This window comes from Sceloporus undulatus, chromosome 2 (assembly GCF_019175285.1).
Source record: "Sceloporus undulatus isolate JIND9_A2432 ecotype Alabama chromosome 2, SceUnd_v1.1, whole genome shotgun sequence".
Classification (NCBI taxonomy): domain Eukaryota; kingdom Metazoa; phylum Chordata; class Lepidosauria; order Squamata; family Phrynosomatidae; genus Sceloporus; species Sceloporus undulatus.
In genome coordinates, this window is record NC_056523.1 from 162212762 (window position 1) to 162227423 (window position 14662).

The 14662-nt window shown below is 40.7% G+C and overlaps 1 protein-coding gene across 1 annotated transcript in view; it reads right to left on the reverse strand.

Annotated features, from left to right (window-relative positions):
* Positions 1 to 14662, reverse strand: part of ANKFN1 (ankyrin repeat and fibronectin type III domain containing 1) — a 133514-nt gene that overhangs the window by 51291 nt on the left and 67561 nt on the right. Inside the window, exons 8-10 of the mRNA XM_042453477.1 lie at positions 7674 to 7773; positions 5979 to 6111; positions 4175 to 4291 (exon numbers count right to left, since the gene is read on the reverse strand). Of these exons, the coding sequence (XP_042309411.1) occupies positions 4175 to 4291; positions 5979 to 6111; positions 7674 to 7773 (350 nt within the window). The remainder of the gene's footprint in view (positions 1 to 4174; positions 4292 to 5978; positions 6112 to 7673; positions 7774 to 14662) is intronic.

Sequence of the window (14662 nt, forward strand, 5' to 3'; positions counted from 1 at the left end):
GTGCCTCTGTGTTGTACTATATGGAGGGTATAAAGACATGAAGATCAATCTTATTCTTTTGCTATAAGGCAGGAGTGGTAATCATGTGGCCTTTGTGGGGTGGGGGCTCCCATCAGACCTTGATTCCCCTGACCAAAAAAAAATACACGTAAATGTGTTCTGTTGGGGGGAAAACCCCACATTTTCCAACCAAAAATGCCATCTGGAAGGTAGTTTTGCTCCTAAGCCCGTTCCTACCATTAAATAGCAAGAAAACAGCCCCCCCCCCCAACATTCCCAGAGTGAATGGAAGTGCCTGAAATAACACTGGGAGTGATTGGGCTATTCCAAAAGCTGTGGCAGAGCCAAAATTGGCCTGCTGACCCTCTCAACATGTTCACTTCTACCATGAGGCAACAAAGCAGAAAAACAAAGTTTAGAATTCAGGTTTGCTACATGGCTGGTCACCTACTCAAGTAAATGTGGGATTTTTGAAAAACAAACAAACCAGATTCATCATGGTATTCATTGTTCACACAATGGATGGCACATCTGATACATAACATGTAGCTTCATAGTCTTGCTTTTAATTGTCCAGCCTTCCCCAAACTGTTGTTGTTAATTGCCTTTGAGTCAATCTCAATTCATGGAGACACTGTAGATGAGACAACTTCAAAACACCCTGTCCTCCACTGCTCTGCTCAGGTCCTGCAAATTCATAACTATGATCTCCTTAATACACTCCATCCATCGAGCATGCAGTCTTCCTCTCTTTCTACATCCTTCCACATCTTCTAGCATTATTGTCTTTTCCAATAGTTGTGCCTTCTCATGATGTGGCCAAAGTACAACAATCTCAACTTTATCATCTTGGCTTTCAGGAAGATTTCAGGCTTCCTCTGTTCTAGGACCAATTTGTTTGTCTGTTTAGCTGTCCATGGTATCCTCAGCCCTCTTCTCTAGCGCCACATTTCAAATGAATTGATTTGATCAGAGTATCTGATTTCCTCACTGTCCAGCTTTTTCATCTGTATATGGTAATAGAGAATACAGTGGCTTGTACAAGTCTAACTTCTTGCTCAATTGTACAGTGGACACCATATATGCTGAAAGCCATGCTGGGAAAAGGGGCGGCATGCCCCATAAGAGGTAATGGTGTGCATGCCTGTGGTGCGCGTGCGCCACCACACTGCTGTGTGCACAAGCCCGATTCATTTAAATGGGGTTTGAGCATACGTGGAATTCCTCTTATGCAGGGGGTCCAGAACAGACTGTATATCTTTACATGTTACCCAATCTGTATCCGTCCAGATGTCTTGGACCACAACTGGCTGTGCCAGCTAAGACAGATGAGAGTTGTATTACAAATAGCTGGAGAGCACTAGATGTGGCAAGTCTGGTCTAGGTTACTTCTAAATGCATAAATATGCAAATAACTTAACATCAGGGGAGTACTGTACCATGTTATAGGAAACATGGTATTGGCACTCAAAATAGCATCTGACTTCTTTTTAAAATAATTTATTTCCAGTGCTGCATCTTTAGTGGTTTCTGGTGGATGCCGGGAAAATTAAGATTTACCTGCTCAACTTAAACGCTATAGCTTCCAAGTACATTGTCTAAATGGTGTGAGATATTAAATTATGCTTAACTACTTCTTTCTCTGATAGATCAAGATATGTTTCAAATTCTTTGGTGTATTGCGTGTCCTTGAGAAATTAATTCCACAGTACTTCTAGTTCAAAATTCTCTTAATTTTCTATGTTTGTACAGCTCCAGGTTTCTTCACAGTATGTTAAAAAAAACCTCCAGCATTTCTTTTGTTTTTCATTAGCATTCCCATCAATTGCATTTGATGTCCAATCTAGTTCAGAAGCTTCCAACATTTTAAGCATCCAACTGTCAATTGAATCCTCGGATTTCCGTTTTTCTGCAAGCATTAGGCTGATACCATTTTTAAAAAAGAGATCAGGGAATACTAATGACCTGCTTTAGCTTGTTGTTTTAAGTCATTTCTAGTTTGGTTGGTCTACCTCTTGGATTCTCTTCTTTGATCAGATCGAAATAATGCTGGAATGCCTTGAGTACTGGACTAGGAGTTTGGGAAATGAGAATTTGAATCCCCACTAGGCCATGGAAACAGGGGGAATTTGGGCAAATTGTACCTTCTCAACTTTAGAAAAAGATAATGGTGAACCTCCTCTGATATGGTTACCTTAAATTTGAGTCAGTTGGAAGGCATATAACACCAACAAATTAGTAACAGCTGAATTCTTATCTAACATCTCTCAGGTCACAGGTTTAGGATCTCTTGTCTCCCATGCAACACTTATGATGGATCAATTCCTTGATCAAAAGCAGTATTCAGAATGCCTTGAATTAATCACATGGAATTAATCCATGCCAAGATTTATACTAGTTTAGAGACACCAGAAATGACCGTGCAAGAAAGAACTGAGAATCTGCCCATTTATATTTGTGGGGAAAGAACCTGAAAAATGAACCCTACATGTTCTCAGCTTATTCAGCACCTTGATTCTTTATATATGCCTCAGGCTCTCAGTCCAGCAACTAGAAGAAGCTGTGCAGAAGAAAATGAATTATTTTGTAATACCACTTATCCTATGCTGCTTCTTTCAGTTCTAGTCCAGGTTCTGAAGACTTATGATTTTGTGTGTTTCTCCTCACCCATCCTTCAATGCATTCAGAAGGCAATGGAATTCTGTTATAGTTCCTGAGTTATGTAGGTGCTTAGAAAAGTTACTTTTTGAATTACAGCTTGCAGAATCCTACTGCTTGGTCAAACTGTCTGGGGGACTCAGCTAGTTATGGTGATCTCTAGTCCAAAAAGGTATCTTTTCCACCCAGCTTTCCCCATCCCAGCTGTGCTTTAGTGCTTTTAGGATCCTTTCATACTACACAGTTATAGCACTATGATTTCATTTTAACTGCCATGGCTCTGCCCTTTGGAATCCTGGGCTTCATATAATGATGGGCACTAGAGCTCTCAGACTAAGAATTCTAAATTCCCCTCTCTAAACTCCAAATTCTAGGATTCCATGTGATGTTGCCATGTCAGTCAGAGTTAAATCAAAGTATTATAATTATATAGTGTGAAAGGGCCCATGGACAGGCACTAACACATACTTCAAAGTGCATCTATTTTCTACTCTAAGACCTCTACTCTTCCCCATGCTGGTGCCTCTAAATCTTCTAAGTTTCAGTGCCCATCAACTCAAGTATGGCCAATAAATCAGAGACAATGGGATTTATAATCCAAACAGTTACTGGATGGCACAGGGCTGGGAAGGGCTGTAAGAGGCATTGATGTCACACTTGTTTGGGCAGTCCTGGGACTTCACCTACATTCTTGCCAAGGCCTCTCCATTGTTATGATATCAATGTGTGGGGCTAGGATGGGCTAGTTCTTTTTTGTTTCTGTGGGTGGTAGAATGTTGCTAGTAGTTAATAAATACACAGGGTTGTGGCACCCAACCATCATAAACATCATGTATATCTCACCATCTAGCCATCTGTGCACCACCCTAAAAAACTAGTTAGTGTGTTATCACTGAGGTCCGAAAACTGCACTATTTGTGAACACCCCTAGAAAGTGGATTTCCAAAAACAAAACCAAATGATGCCTCAGAAGCGTGTACTCAAGGGTTGGTGGTCCTATCAGGTCAGAAACTGAAATGAGGAGCCAGATCCAGGGCAATGACATGCAACTCAGTTTGACCTATTTATTTCTATCAGCATGGGATGAGTGGATTATAACACACATGAGAAAGCTACAATCTTCTAAATATTTTTAGATGCCTACTCTCATCAGCATAACCCATCACAGCCAGGGACTAATGGTGATGGAAGCTGTAATTCAACAAATACCTGGAGCTCCATCTACTAAGTTATGTACTTACTGAACCAGTACTCCTGGACAAACTACTGTGCATTTGCTGTGTCACATTTAATTCCATCTTCTGCTACTTCCTTCTTTAGGGTGTATGGATGACGTGTTTGCCCTGGCTGGGGTGTCAGACTTTGCTGCTTGCTTCACAGCAGATAATAATTTTTCCCCAGAGAAAAAACCATTGGCGGGGAAAAGGGCTGAAGCAGATGACAGCTGGCAGCTATTTCCCTCTGAGGCCATCCACTTGCTATAACCTGCTGTCCGAAAGAGTATGATGACACTAACCTGTAGCTGGGCTGTTGCAGAGAGCATTTTCTGCCTGGCTTGAAGCACTGTAGATGAGGACATGGAGACAGACATGTTCTGCCTCAGCCACCTGATATCATCCCACATACAAGATAGCTGCAAAATGTAAGGTAATTGGGAAGTGTGGAGAGGAAAGATGGAGAGAGAGAGAGAGAGAGAATGAATGTTTGTTTTCCAAAAGGACTTTTTTTTCCATTTTAGCTTTTGCTGGTAGCAGAGTGTTGATGGTAATTCTTTATTAATTAATAAAGAAACAGAGAGATATGGCATAAACCACCATCAGCCACCATTAACCAACATGTATCTCTTGCCACTTTTCTATCTGTGTGCCATCCTATGAAACTGGTCAGTGTGTCATCACTGAGGTCCAGGAGCAACATCGAAAGGCTGCAAGTCCATTTACATCATTCACTTATAACTCTTAACAAATGTCTACCCTGTTATTACGGCTCCTTCCTTACACTTCCACTAAGCTGGTTTAGCCATGTTTAATTTTATTTACCTTTTAATAAAATAAAATAAAATGGCGTGAAAAACATCTATACCCTTGCATCATTTGGAGTTAGAACAACATCACAAAGGGACTCTCTCCATCAAATCCTATTTGTGGAACAAATGATATTGCTGTCTAGAAACAATTATGAGAAAGCAGAGGAAATGCATGCATGAAGCACATTACTAAAACAGCAGTAAACCATTGTGGAAATTGCTGCTATACAAAGATATATTTGCCTTGCCCTTATTTTAGCCACAAGATATTTACAGCACCTCTCCCTGACTGAGGGTCCAGCTCATTAGACTTTAAGCTCACCCTCTGTCATCTGATTTATCTTTCCATTACTCAATAAAATCCCAATATTTTCCTCTCTCCTAGCTCTTTTATGCCCCAGGGACTAAATTAGATGGGACAGAAGGGGGCCCATGAGTTTTAAAGCCAGATCTACTTTAGGTACTCTGAAGCTGCGTGGTAGGGGAATCTGATTTAAGGAGCAAAACATGGCACTTGATTGAGCAAAGCTGAAGCCCCCAATCCTCTGCCCTATGGCTCACCTCCCAGCAACCCATTACCTAAAATCCCTTTTCCTGCATCCTTGTCTGACCCTAAAAATGAATCCAGATGGAATAAAGGTGCCTGGAGAAATAATGGACAAACTTTGGTTCATGAAGAGGGTTCATTTCTCCCAACTTGCATGTCTCCTTTGTTTCCATCAGTCTGAACCACCTCCCTGTGCATGCACAGTATCCATGCAACTATGGTACCTTTGGGTCTGAACACATGTAATGTCTAGACTGATAGCAACCCAAGCGGTACATCATCCAAGCCTGGCAATACTTTCCCTTCCACTACCTTTTTTCCTTCTCCCGCCTCAGTCTGTATCATGAGCCCCACTGAGCTTTCAAACATATTTCAGTTTGGGAAGCAACAGGAGAAAAATGTCCCATTGAGTCATGGCTCTCCCTTGCTGTACTGATGTTGGTTTCTCAAGATGAAGGGGTGGGCAACCTTCAGCCCCCTAGATCTTGCTAAGTGACAGCATCTATAATCCATTATCATTGAGCATTCTGGCCAGGAATGATTGGGGATTGAACAAAAAACTGAAGGCTCACAGGTCTACTACATGCTTTCTATGGCCTACCCTATTATACTTCCTCATGCAACATGGAAATACATGTAGCAGGAGTCTGGCTGCTTGTCTAGAAAGGAGGCATATCACTCACTGCACTGACCCTGGAGCTGGAGAGTTTAGTCAAATGAGGAAAGGTATATAGGCTGGAACTGTACCTTTGTGAACCAGAGAAAATCTTGCATAATGGAACTGGTATGAGAATCGTCGATTTCCACAATCGGGATTTGATCTTCATTGGTTACCAACATGTTATCTTTGTAATAAAATATCACAGCTAAATAAAGTCCTCTGCAACCAAAGAAGAAAAAACAGAATTAGAAAGCTGATCTGGGAAGGCTAAAGACTTGAACATTGTGGAGCAAGAGCAAGTTATTATGTTCCTCTTCTGGCTTGGAAACTAACTGAAGCAATAGATTTTACTATATTGTTCCTGTGAGGGAGAAATTCCCAGAAATGTCATGATACCAAATTCCAGCAAATACTACAAAATAGCTTCAAAAATGTCAAAAATGGTGTTGCCTTCCTTTTTGAAGCAAAACAACTCATGAGGTCAGTTTTTTTTAAAAAAAAAAATATATAAATTCTGCTTGTACAAGCAGTAGCACACATTCAGTATATGACCTAAAAGAATTGCAAGGGAAGATCATTTCTGGGTGGTCAAACTGTCTTAAGGGAAGCTCCCTCCTCTCCAGTGATCCTTTTTCCTGAAGAAAGACTTAGTCCCACTGATGAACCCCTCATTAGCTTCCAAAGCTTCCCCTGGTCATGGTGTGAAGACCGTAAATCACAGCACTCTGAGATGTACAGCAATATGATTCAGTATTGCATCCACCTGAATCAATGGGGTTATTTTGGATTTACATCAGTGTAACAGAGCATCATTTTGTCCAGCGTATCTGCAGTAATGTTTACACAAAACCAATTCCTTTAAAATATTTACATTTGTAATTAGTTAATACATTAATCAGTGGATTTAGTGAACTGAAGGACCTCTTGGGACCTCTTTGGAAAGAACCAACCTCTTTTCAAAATACAAAGAAGACAAAAGTCAAGCTGAAGTGTCTTGGTGATGAAAGAAGACATAATCCAGCAGCGTGTATAAGGTTCATTCATGGAGACCAAAGGTTTGAAATGCAGAACTAGGTAGGTTCTGCCTCTCAAAGGTTACATTGCAATAGAAGACAGCCAAAAACATTAACCCACCCCTGGGTTTGCAAGTAAAGCAGCAGCCTGCAGAACATGTTTTGCTGGCATTTAAAAAGCAAATTGTGAAGAACTTTCACTGCAAGGAAAAAGTATAGCCCCCCCCCCCCCACTTTAAAGCACTTATTGCTAGCTATTTAATAATAAAGATTTTATAGCACGAGATCACAAGTAAGTATGTATACACTGCAGCCTTAGTGCATATAGGACTGCAGCCACAGACTTAGCTGGGTGTAAGCCCCATTCATCTCAATGCCTTCAGAGGAGGAATGTAAAGCATGAGGTGGGAATCATGTGGCTCTCCAGATGTTGTTGGGCTGCAACTCCCATCAGCCCTAACTAGTGGTGAGAAATATGGGGACTTGCAGTCCATCAAAATCTGGAAGGCTGTGTGATCCCCACCCCTGATGTACAAAACTGCATGCCAACTAAGTTTTTTTTTTTAATAACCCAAAGTTAAAAATTGGCAGAAGGTCCTGGAATATTCCAAAGGGAGACTTTGCTGCCCTGCTTATAGCTATTGCTCTGGCTCACAAAGTTTTTCTGAGTCCTAAAGAATTTCTGAGAACAAACTTTGAATTATGTAAGGGAGATGCATTTGGGAGTTTCAACTGTAAAAACTGGAAATCTGCTGTTGTCAAACAAACCTTTTCAAAGTCTTTACAAACTTGTTTGAAGAATGGAACAGATGCTTCAGGCTTCTTGAGACAGATTGCTTGCGACCAGCATTTTGCAGCTTAGAACTATCTGGAGTGGAGAGACATTTAAAGAAAGAGAAGAGCGAAAGGAAGAAATAAAAGAAAAACATGGCATGAGGGAGGGAAGAAGGAAATTTGGTTTGTAATGAAAATATTATGTAACACAACTCTTTTGAGGCCACAGCAACCATCAATAGAAAGGCTTAACTAAGACATACAGTGGTGTCTTACAGACAAGGGGGTGAGGACGAAACTCACACTAAAATGGTGGTTAGAGGTATCCCCCTAGTCCATAAACCACCATCATAGACCTTCCTTCCTTCCTTCCTTCCTTCCTTCCTTCCTTCCTTCCTTCCTTCCTTCCTTCCTGTTTCTTACACATTTTTATTTCAAAGAAAAAGAAGGTGGTAATAGCAAGTAAAGGGGTGACATACTGTATTGTAAGTATGCATACAAAGCTGAAATACCCTAAAGGCATCAAAGCCTGTCTGATCTTGGAGGCTAAGCAGGGTCAGTCCTGGTTAGTACTTGGATGGGAGATGGGCAGTGAATACCAGGTGCATTTTGGAAGAAGTAACCCTCTGAGTATTCCTTGCCTTAAAAAACCCTATGAAATTGAATGGGTCACCATAAGTCAACAGGCAACTTGAAGGCAAATACAGGGATGTGTAAGTGTGTGTGCATGTGCATATTGCTAGTTAAAATATTTTTAGGCTGTTTCTCCTAAGTCAACTTAACATGATACAACCCCATTCAATAATAGAACTGTAGATTAATAAAATCAACAAACTCTAGCAATGAAAACAAACCTCAGACTCTACAGATGGTACAGCTGTCCCATGCCTGCCTGTTTCTATCTGTCTGTCTGTCTATCTGTTGTGTGTGTGTGTGTGTGTGTGTGTGTGTGTGTGAGAGAGAGAGAGAGAGAGAATGCACATGTGAGAGAGCTTATATTGAGAAATGTACATACATAATAAAATAAATAAATAAACTTTATTCTTATACCCTGCCTTTCTGTTGCAGCAGTCAAGGCAGCTTACGTGACTAGAATATGTTGGAATAAGACATACTTTCAATAAATAAATTCCCCCCCCCCCCCGAAACAGTATTAAATACAATACAGTTTAAAATTAAACCTGGTCAAAAGACAGCAATTTTCTAGGAGAGGCAGTGGTTACTTAAAGTAGGGAGAGTAGAGAAATTAGATTGAACTATTCTGGGACGGCCTGCCGGAAGAGATGCATCTTGACAGCTTTTTTGAAGCTGTCTAGGCTGGTAATTTGACGGATCTCCTCTGGCAAGGTGTTCCATAGTCTGGGAGCGGCAATGGGGAACATTCTCTGGGAGGTTGCCGCTAGTCTGTTTTTTATGGGTTACAATAAATTCCTCCCAGGACCTGAGGGTGCAGGGTGGATGCAGGGTGGAAATGTATGGGAGGAAAGCGTCAAATATTCCCCAACATATTTCATGACTATTCTGATGAAATCCCAATCACACCCATCTGGTATAAAGTAAAAATGAGAGAGAGAGACTTCTAATCATAGTTCTCCCGAATAGAATTTAGCTTGGTCCTGGCCCTTTATGTTTCTCTTCTTTAAAAGCCTGATATTTGGTTGGTGCAAGAGTGTTAGTGGAGGAGTACCTTTGCACTCTGGACCCATTTTTTAATTATAGTGATGGCAACTTGTAGCCCTCCAGATGTTTCTGGATGTCAAACCCCATCATCTCTCATTACTGTCTATACTGGCTGGTGATGATAGGGGTTGCAATCTAAGAATATTTGTAGGTTCTTGTTCACTCCGCCTGCTTTAAGCCAGAGTTTGGAAAAGTTCTTTTTTTATACTACATTTCCCAGAATACCCCACTCAGAGAGGCCACTCTGAGGCCATATTCTAACATTGTTTTCTTCAGACTTGTTAAAATTTGGAGCATTTCATTCCACTAGGAATCACTCCTGGTTAGTACTAGTTTAAAGGACAGTTAAAACAATGCTGTGTACCTTAACAAATGTTGCTGTATCTAAGGGCCCATCTACACTATAGAAATAATGCAGTTTGACATCACTTTAAGTGCTGTAGTTCCAGCCTATGGAATCCTAGAATCCAAGGTCATTAGCTTTTTCTGCCTAAGAGTGCTGGTCCCTCACAAAATTACAAATCCCAGGATCCATTGCAGTTAAAGTGGTGTCAAACTGCATTATTTCTATAGTGGAGATGCATCCTGGATCTCATTATCTTTCATTTATTTCATAAAAAACTAGACATGAGCTCTTGATTCCTCTCCTTGTGAGAGGCTGATGATTCCATTTTATGGACCCTTGTTGTTTTGATTAGCAAGATAAAATCTGTACAAGGACCCAGGTTAAATCTGAGACTGTTGTCATTCTCACCTCTCCTTGCTGCTAAAAGAAGTGAAGAAGAAGAAAAAAATCTTGTCAGCTTTTTGGATATTCTCAAAAGAGAAGATATCTCCTAAACTTATTGTGTCAAAAGAAGATATCTGACTTCATCTTCTGAACAAGTTTGAACACATTTGTTCCTGTCAAAAACTATATCTGTAAGCATTCAGAATACATTTTTAAATGAATTCATTTGCATCCTAGTTTGCACAGTGAAATGGATGAAAATAGGCACAATGTTAGCATCATTATCCTGTATAGCTTCTTCTTTTTTAATCAAATGTAAATGAATTTTCTTTTCTTTTTTATAAACAGCATGAAAGGCAGGAAAGCAGAATAACCTACATAATGCCTAATTTGCTTGGATGTCAGTTAACCAAGGTCAGAAATTCAGGCTTCAGTAGTTAAAACTCAGCAAACCTTTATTCAGTAATTATGCATCTTCACCAGAGACGTATGGTGTCAGAACTAAACATTAGCAATGTCTAATTAGACCACACACAATTTCAAAGTATTGGTAGACCAATTGTTCATTATTACAAATTCAAAACAACATTGGTTCTCTCATTTCACATACTGCCCCTTCCTTGTTTGTTCATCCAGTTTCTTCCCAGCAGAATGACCTTGGGTAGTTTTGGTTCATGCCTGCCTCATTTATTTTATTATCATATCACCTGTGTGATGACCATTGCCTTACAGTAATTGCTTCACTACATATATCATCATAATACCTCAGCCTGCCCCTAAAATCATGGCATGCAAGATACCTAAATGCAGCTCCTAACACTTAGATATTCCTTTAATTGTGACGGTCCCATCCTACAGAATAGTACATTATATTGGGCCTATGGTATCTGCTGGAGTTTGGTTCCAGGACCTCAGTCGATAGCAAAATCTGTGGATGCTCAAGTCTCATTAAATACACTGGCATAGTGAAATGGTGTCTGTTATAGAAAAGGGTAAAACTAAGGTTTGCTTTTTGGAATTTGTATATACTGTATTTTTTACTATTTTCACGCTGTGGATGTTGAATCCATGGATTAAGAATCTGTGATATGAAGGGCCAGCTGTACTACACTACTGCAGATTGTGAGGTGCTTGGCATTCTCTGGGGAGATTGACTCCTTCTTAACTGCAACACTAGAAGTTTCTCTCACAGACGTCTAAAAGTTCCTCCCTACACTGCAAATCCCAAGATTCCAAGCTCCAGAAAAAGAGATTGTGCCTAAATGTTAAGAAGATCTTCCTGACCGTAAGAGCTCTTCAACAGTGGGACACACTGCCTCAGAGTATGGTGGACTCTCCTTCTTTGGAGGTTTATAAACAGAGTCTAGATAGCCATCTGTCAAGGGTGCTTTGATTGTGAGTTACTGCATGACAGGGGGGCTGGACTGGATGGTCCTTGGGGTTTCTTCCAACTCTATGATTCTAAGATTCACTGCCTGACATGAGGGTCCCAGTTTGTGTGACAGAATTCTCATCTGTGCATCAGTGCACATACAGGACTCTCCATGGGGATGGAGATTTTTTAAAAAGTGGACTTCACTCCAAGGCATTCAGAACCTAGGTATACCTCAAGGGAGTTGTAGAGAGACAGAGTGCCTAGACTTAATGGATGGAGAAAAACAGATAGGAAAAAAAGTGATGGTCTGAGCAAAAAATACATATTTCTGCATACATCCACAGATCACAGCAATGGTAAGGCATGGAGGTAAAGAAATCCTTCTGTGAAGCAAAGGCATTGCCATTTTACACATATCTACTCAGTGGTAAGCCCCTGTTCAATAGGGCTTACATCCACATATATGTGTGTCAGTTTTCAGTACATATTTGTTGCCCAGCCTTCAATATTTTAGTTTCAACAGTACTTAATTTCCTACTATTTTAGGCCAATAGCTTGCTTCAGCCTGATAGCTTTTTTTAATAATAACTGAAAGTAACTATTTGGTTACTTTTGGAATAATAAGAAAGTAGAGAATTTATTTTCAACATGCAACAACAATGGGAACTAGCTCAAAAAATTCAAGGGCCCGAGATAGACACGCGGAAAGCAGCGTGCCGGCACCAGTTCTAGGCTTTGGGAGCGCACACCAACAGCACGCTCCTGAACCCTAGCATGTAACAATGTCCACACGGGGGGGGGCGGCATCATGACATGAGTGATGCACAGCGTATAGATGCCGCTACACATCACTCACATCACTAATGCATCACGTGCATCAATGGCACACTTGTGACGTCCACTGCATGGACTTAAAAGAACCCGTTTTTCCCGGGTTCTTTTTGGTGTGGAGGGACGCCACACAGTTTAGCTCCTGCGGTACCACTCAGGAACAAAAACAAATGGCTCCAATCTGCCCTTTTAGGGTGGTCTGTCGAATCCCAAAATAACTGTTTGGTTATTTTTTTGAATGACTACAAAGTGGAGAATTTATTTTGGAAATGCAGCAAAGTAGCTAAAGTAATTCAAAGTAATTATCTGGTTACTTTTGAACAACAAGAAAATAAAGAATTTCTATTAGAAATGCAACCGTTGTGGTGATTAGCTATACTTTGAGCCCTTTGCTCAGAAAGTCAATTTCCTGAGTTCTGGAGCTGAAGTAGACAGAGACATGGGGCAGAGGGCTCACATGTGCCTCTGCTCCCCAGTCTAAACCCTCATACATGTTCTAGAACAACTGGATAGAGCTCTGAAGTTCCATGGCATTATGCTGGGTTTTGCTGGTGAAACTGAGAGGGGATGTACAACAGGTGTCTCTCAACTGATTCCTTCTTGCTTATTTGCTAATTCCCTGCAACCAGAAGAAAAGGTTACGATCATTGCTGTGAATGGGAGACTTGACTTTTTAAAAATAAATAAAGAAAGAAAAAGCACTGCGGTACTTTAAGAAACCTACTCTGCAGTTATCCCAGCAAAATAAATAGCAGGGCACATTTAACACTGGAAAAATATGCTGCTTAGCTAGTCAATGGTTTGGCTCCACTCCACAAGCACTTTAACGGCTGCTACTAAAGAACCAACACACACAAGAACTACCGCAACTATTCCAGCCCTGTTGATTGCTTTTGTTTTTATGACCTTGTATAAACAGAGGCCAGAAATACTGAAGTGGGATTAAAAAATAATTTGGGATCCACAGGAAGAAGGCATTTGAATGGCCTGCCATTTAATTAGCTAATAAATAACATGGCAAGGTACTAATTGTATGGCAGCAAAGATATATTTAAAGGCAAAGCTGTATCAATAAATGATAAGGCAAATTGGTGCTGGGACTATTACAATGAAAACTTTCATGCAAACACTTGAAATTAACAGAAAAAACCCGAAAGAAAAACAACAACTAGACCTTAGATTTCTATCAGAAGAAACATTTAAACCTGCCCTATGCTTAAGCAGTTCAGATGATGTTTTGGTGTTGAAACATAAGTGATCCTTTCATGTCTCACTAAATAAAAACAAATGCAAGTGGGGAGATAGGGGGAAGAAAGGAGACATGGGATTTCTGGTGTATAGCTGGTAGAGTGGTTGCATCCTTTATTTATTTATTACAGAGCACAGTTATATATTTTAGAGGCTGTCCAATCCCAGTCTGGTTGGCTTCATCTTATCATTAAATAATCATAAAGAGAGAGAGAGAGAGCAAGGGCTTTGAAGTTTGCCATCTACCTTTAACACATGGAGAGAAAACTGGCCAGGTGAAAAGGACATCTGGTTGTAGTCATCTCCCATGGGTGAAAAGTATTGCAATTTTATTTAGATTAGAAACAGACATGACATTGTTGTAGCTGTTCTAGGAAGGGTGGCTGTCAGATTGTCACACTTCCTGAAGTGGCTTGAGATGGTGAGATGCCCCAGTCACTTCAAGAACTGGGGCTCACACTACTGTGATGTTGGTGTTTTGAGAGAGGTTGAAGAAGGATCTACAGCACATCAGAAGGAAGTGCCAAATATGTCTGGGATTCTAGCAATGTCCTACACTGGCAATTGGTTACACCTTCACTGGCAATCAGTTGTTCAAGGAGAGATCCAATATGCTTCTTATGCAATATTTGAGCTCTAGGTACAGTAAAACAACCAGTGGCTTCTTGACACAATGCTCTCTCTTACACATGCACACATGGCCAAAGACTTGTGGAGGAATGTCCAAATAACATATGTCGACCGAGGGAGCAAGTTACTTACTGCTCTTACTTTCAGGAAGTTCTTCCTAACATTTAGGCACAATCTCTTTTTCTGGAGCTTGGGATCCTGGGATTTGCAGTGTAGGGAGGAGCCTTTAGAATTCTGTAATAGAAACATCTAGTGTTGCAGTTCAGGAGTCAAATTACTTCTTTTTCCCTGGGTCCATAAGGGCAGACAGATGGCACTTGGTCACATCCCTGTGGCCAGTTTGTAGGTGGCCAGTCGAGCAGCAAGCAGGCAGAGAGGGAGCCTGGCCAAACCATCACCACCAGCGGTTCAACATTCTATTCCCCAAAACTCCATGCTCTGAGAGAGGTTTAGCCATTAGTTTCCGGGCAAAGTACAAAGTGTTGGTTA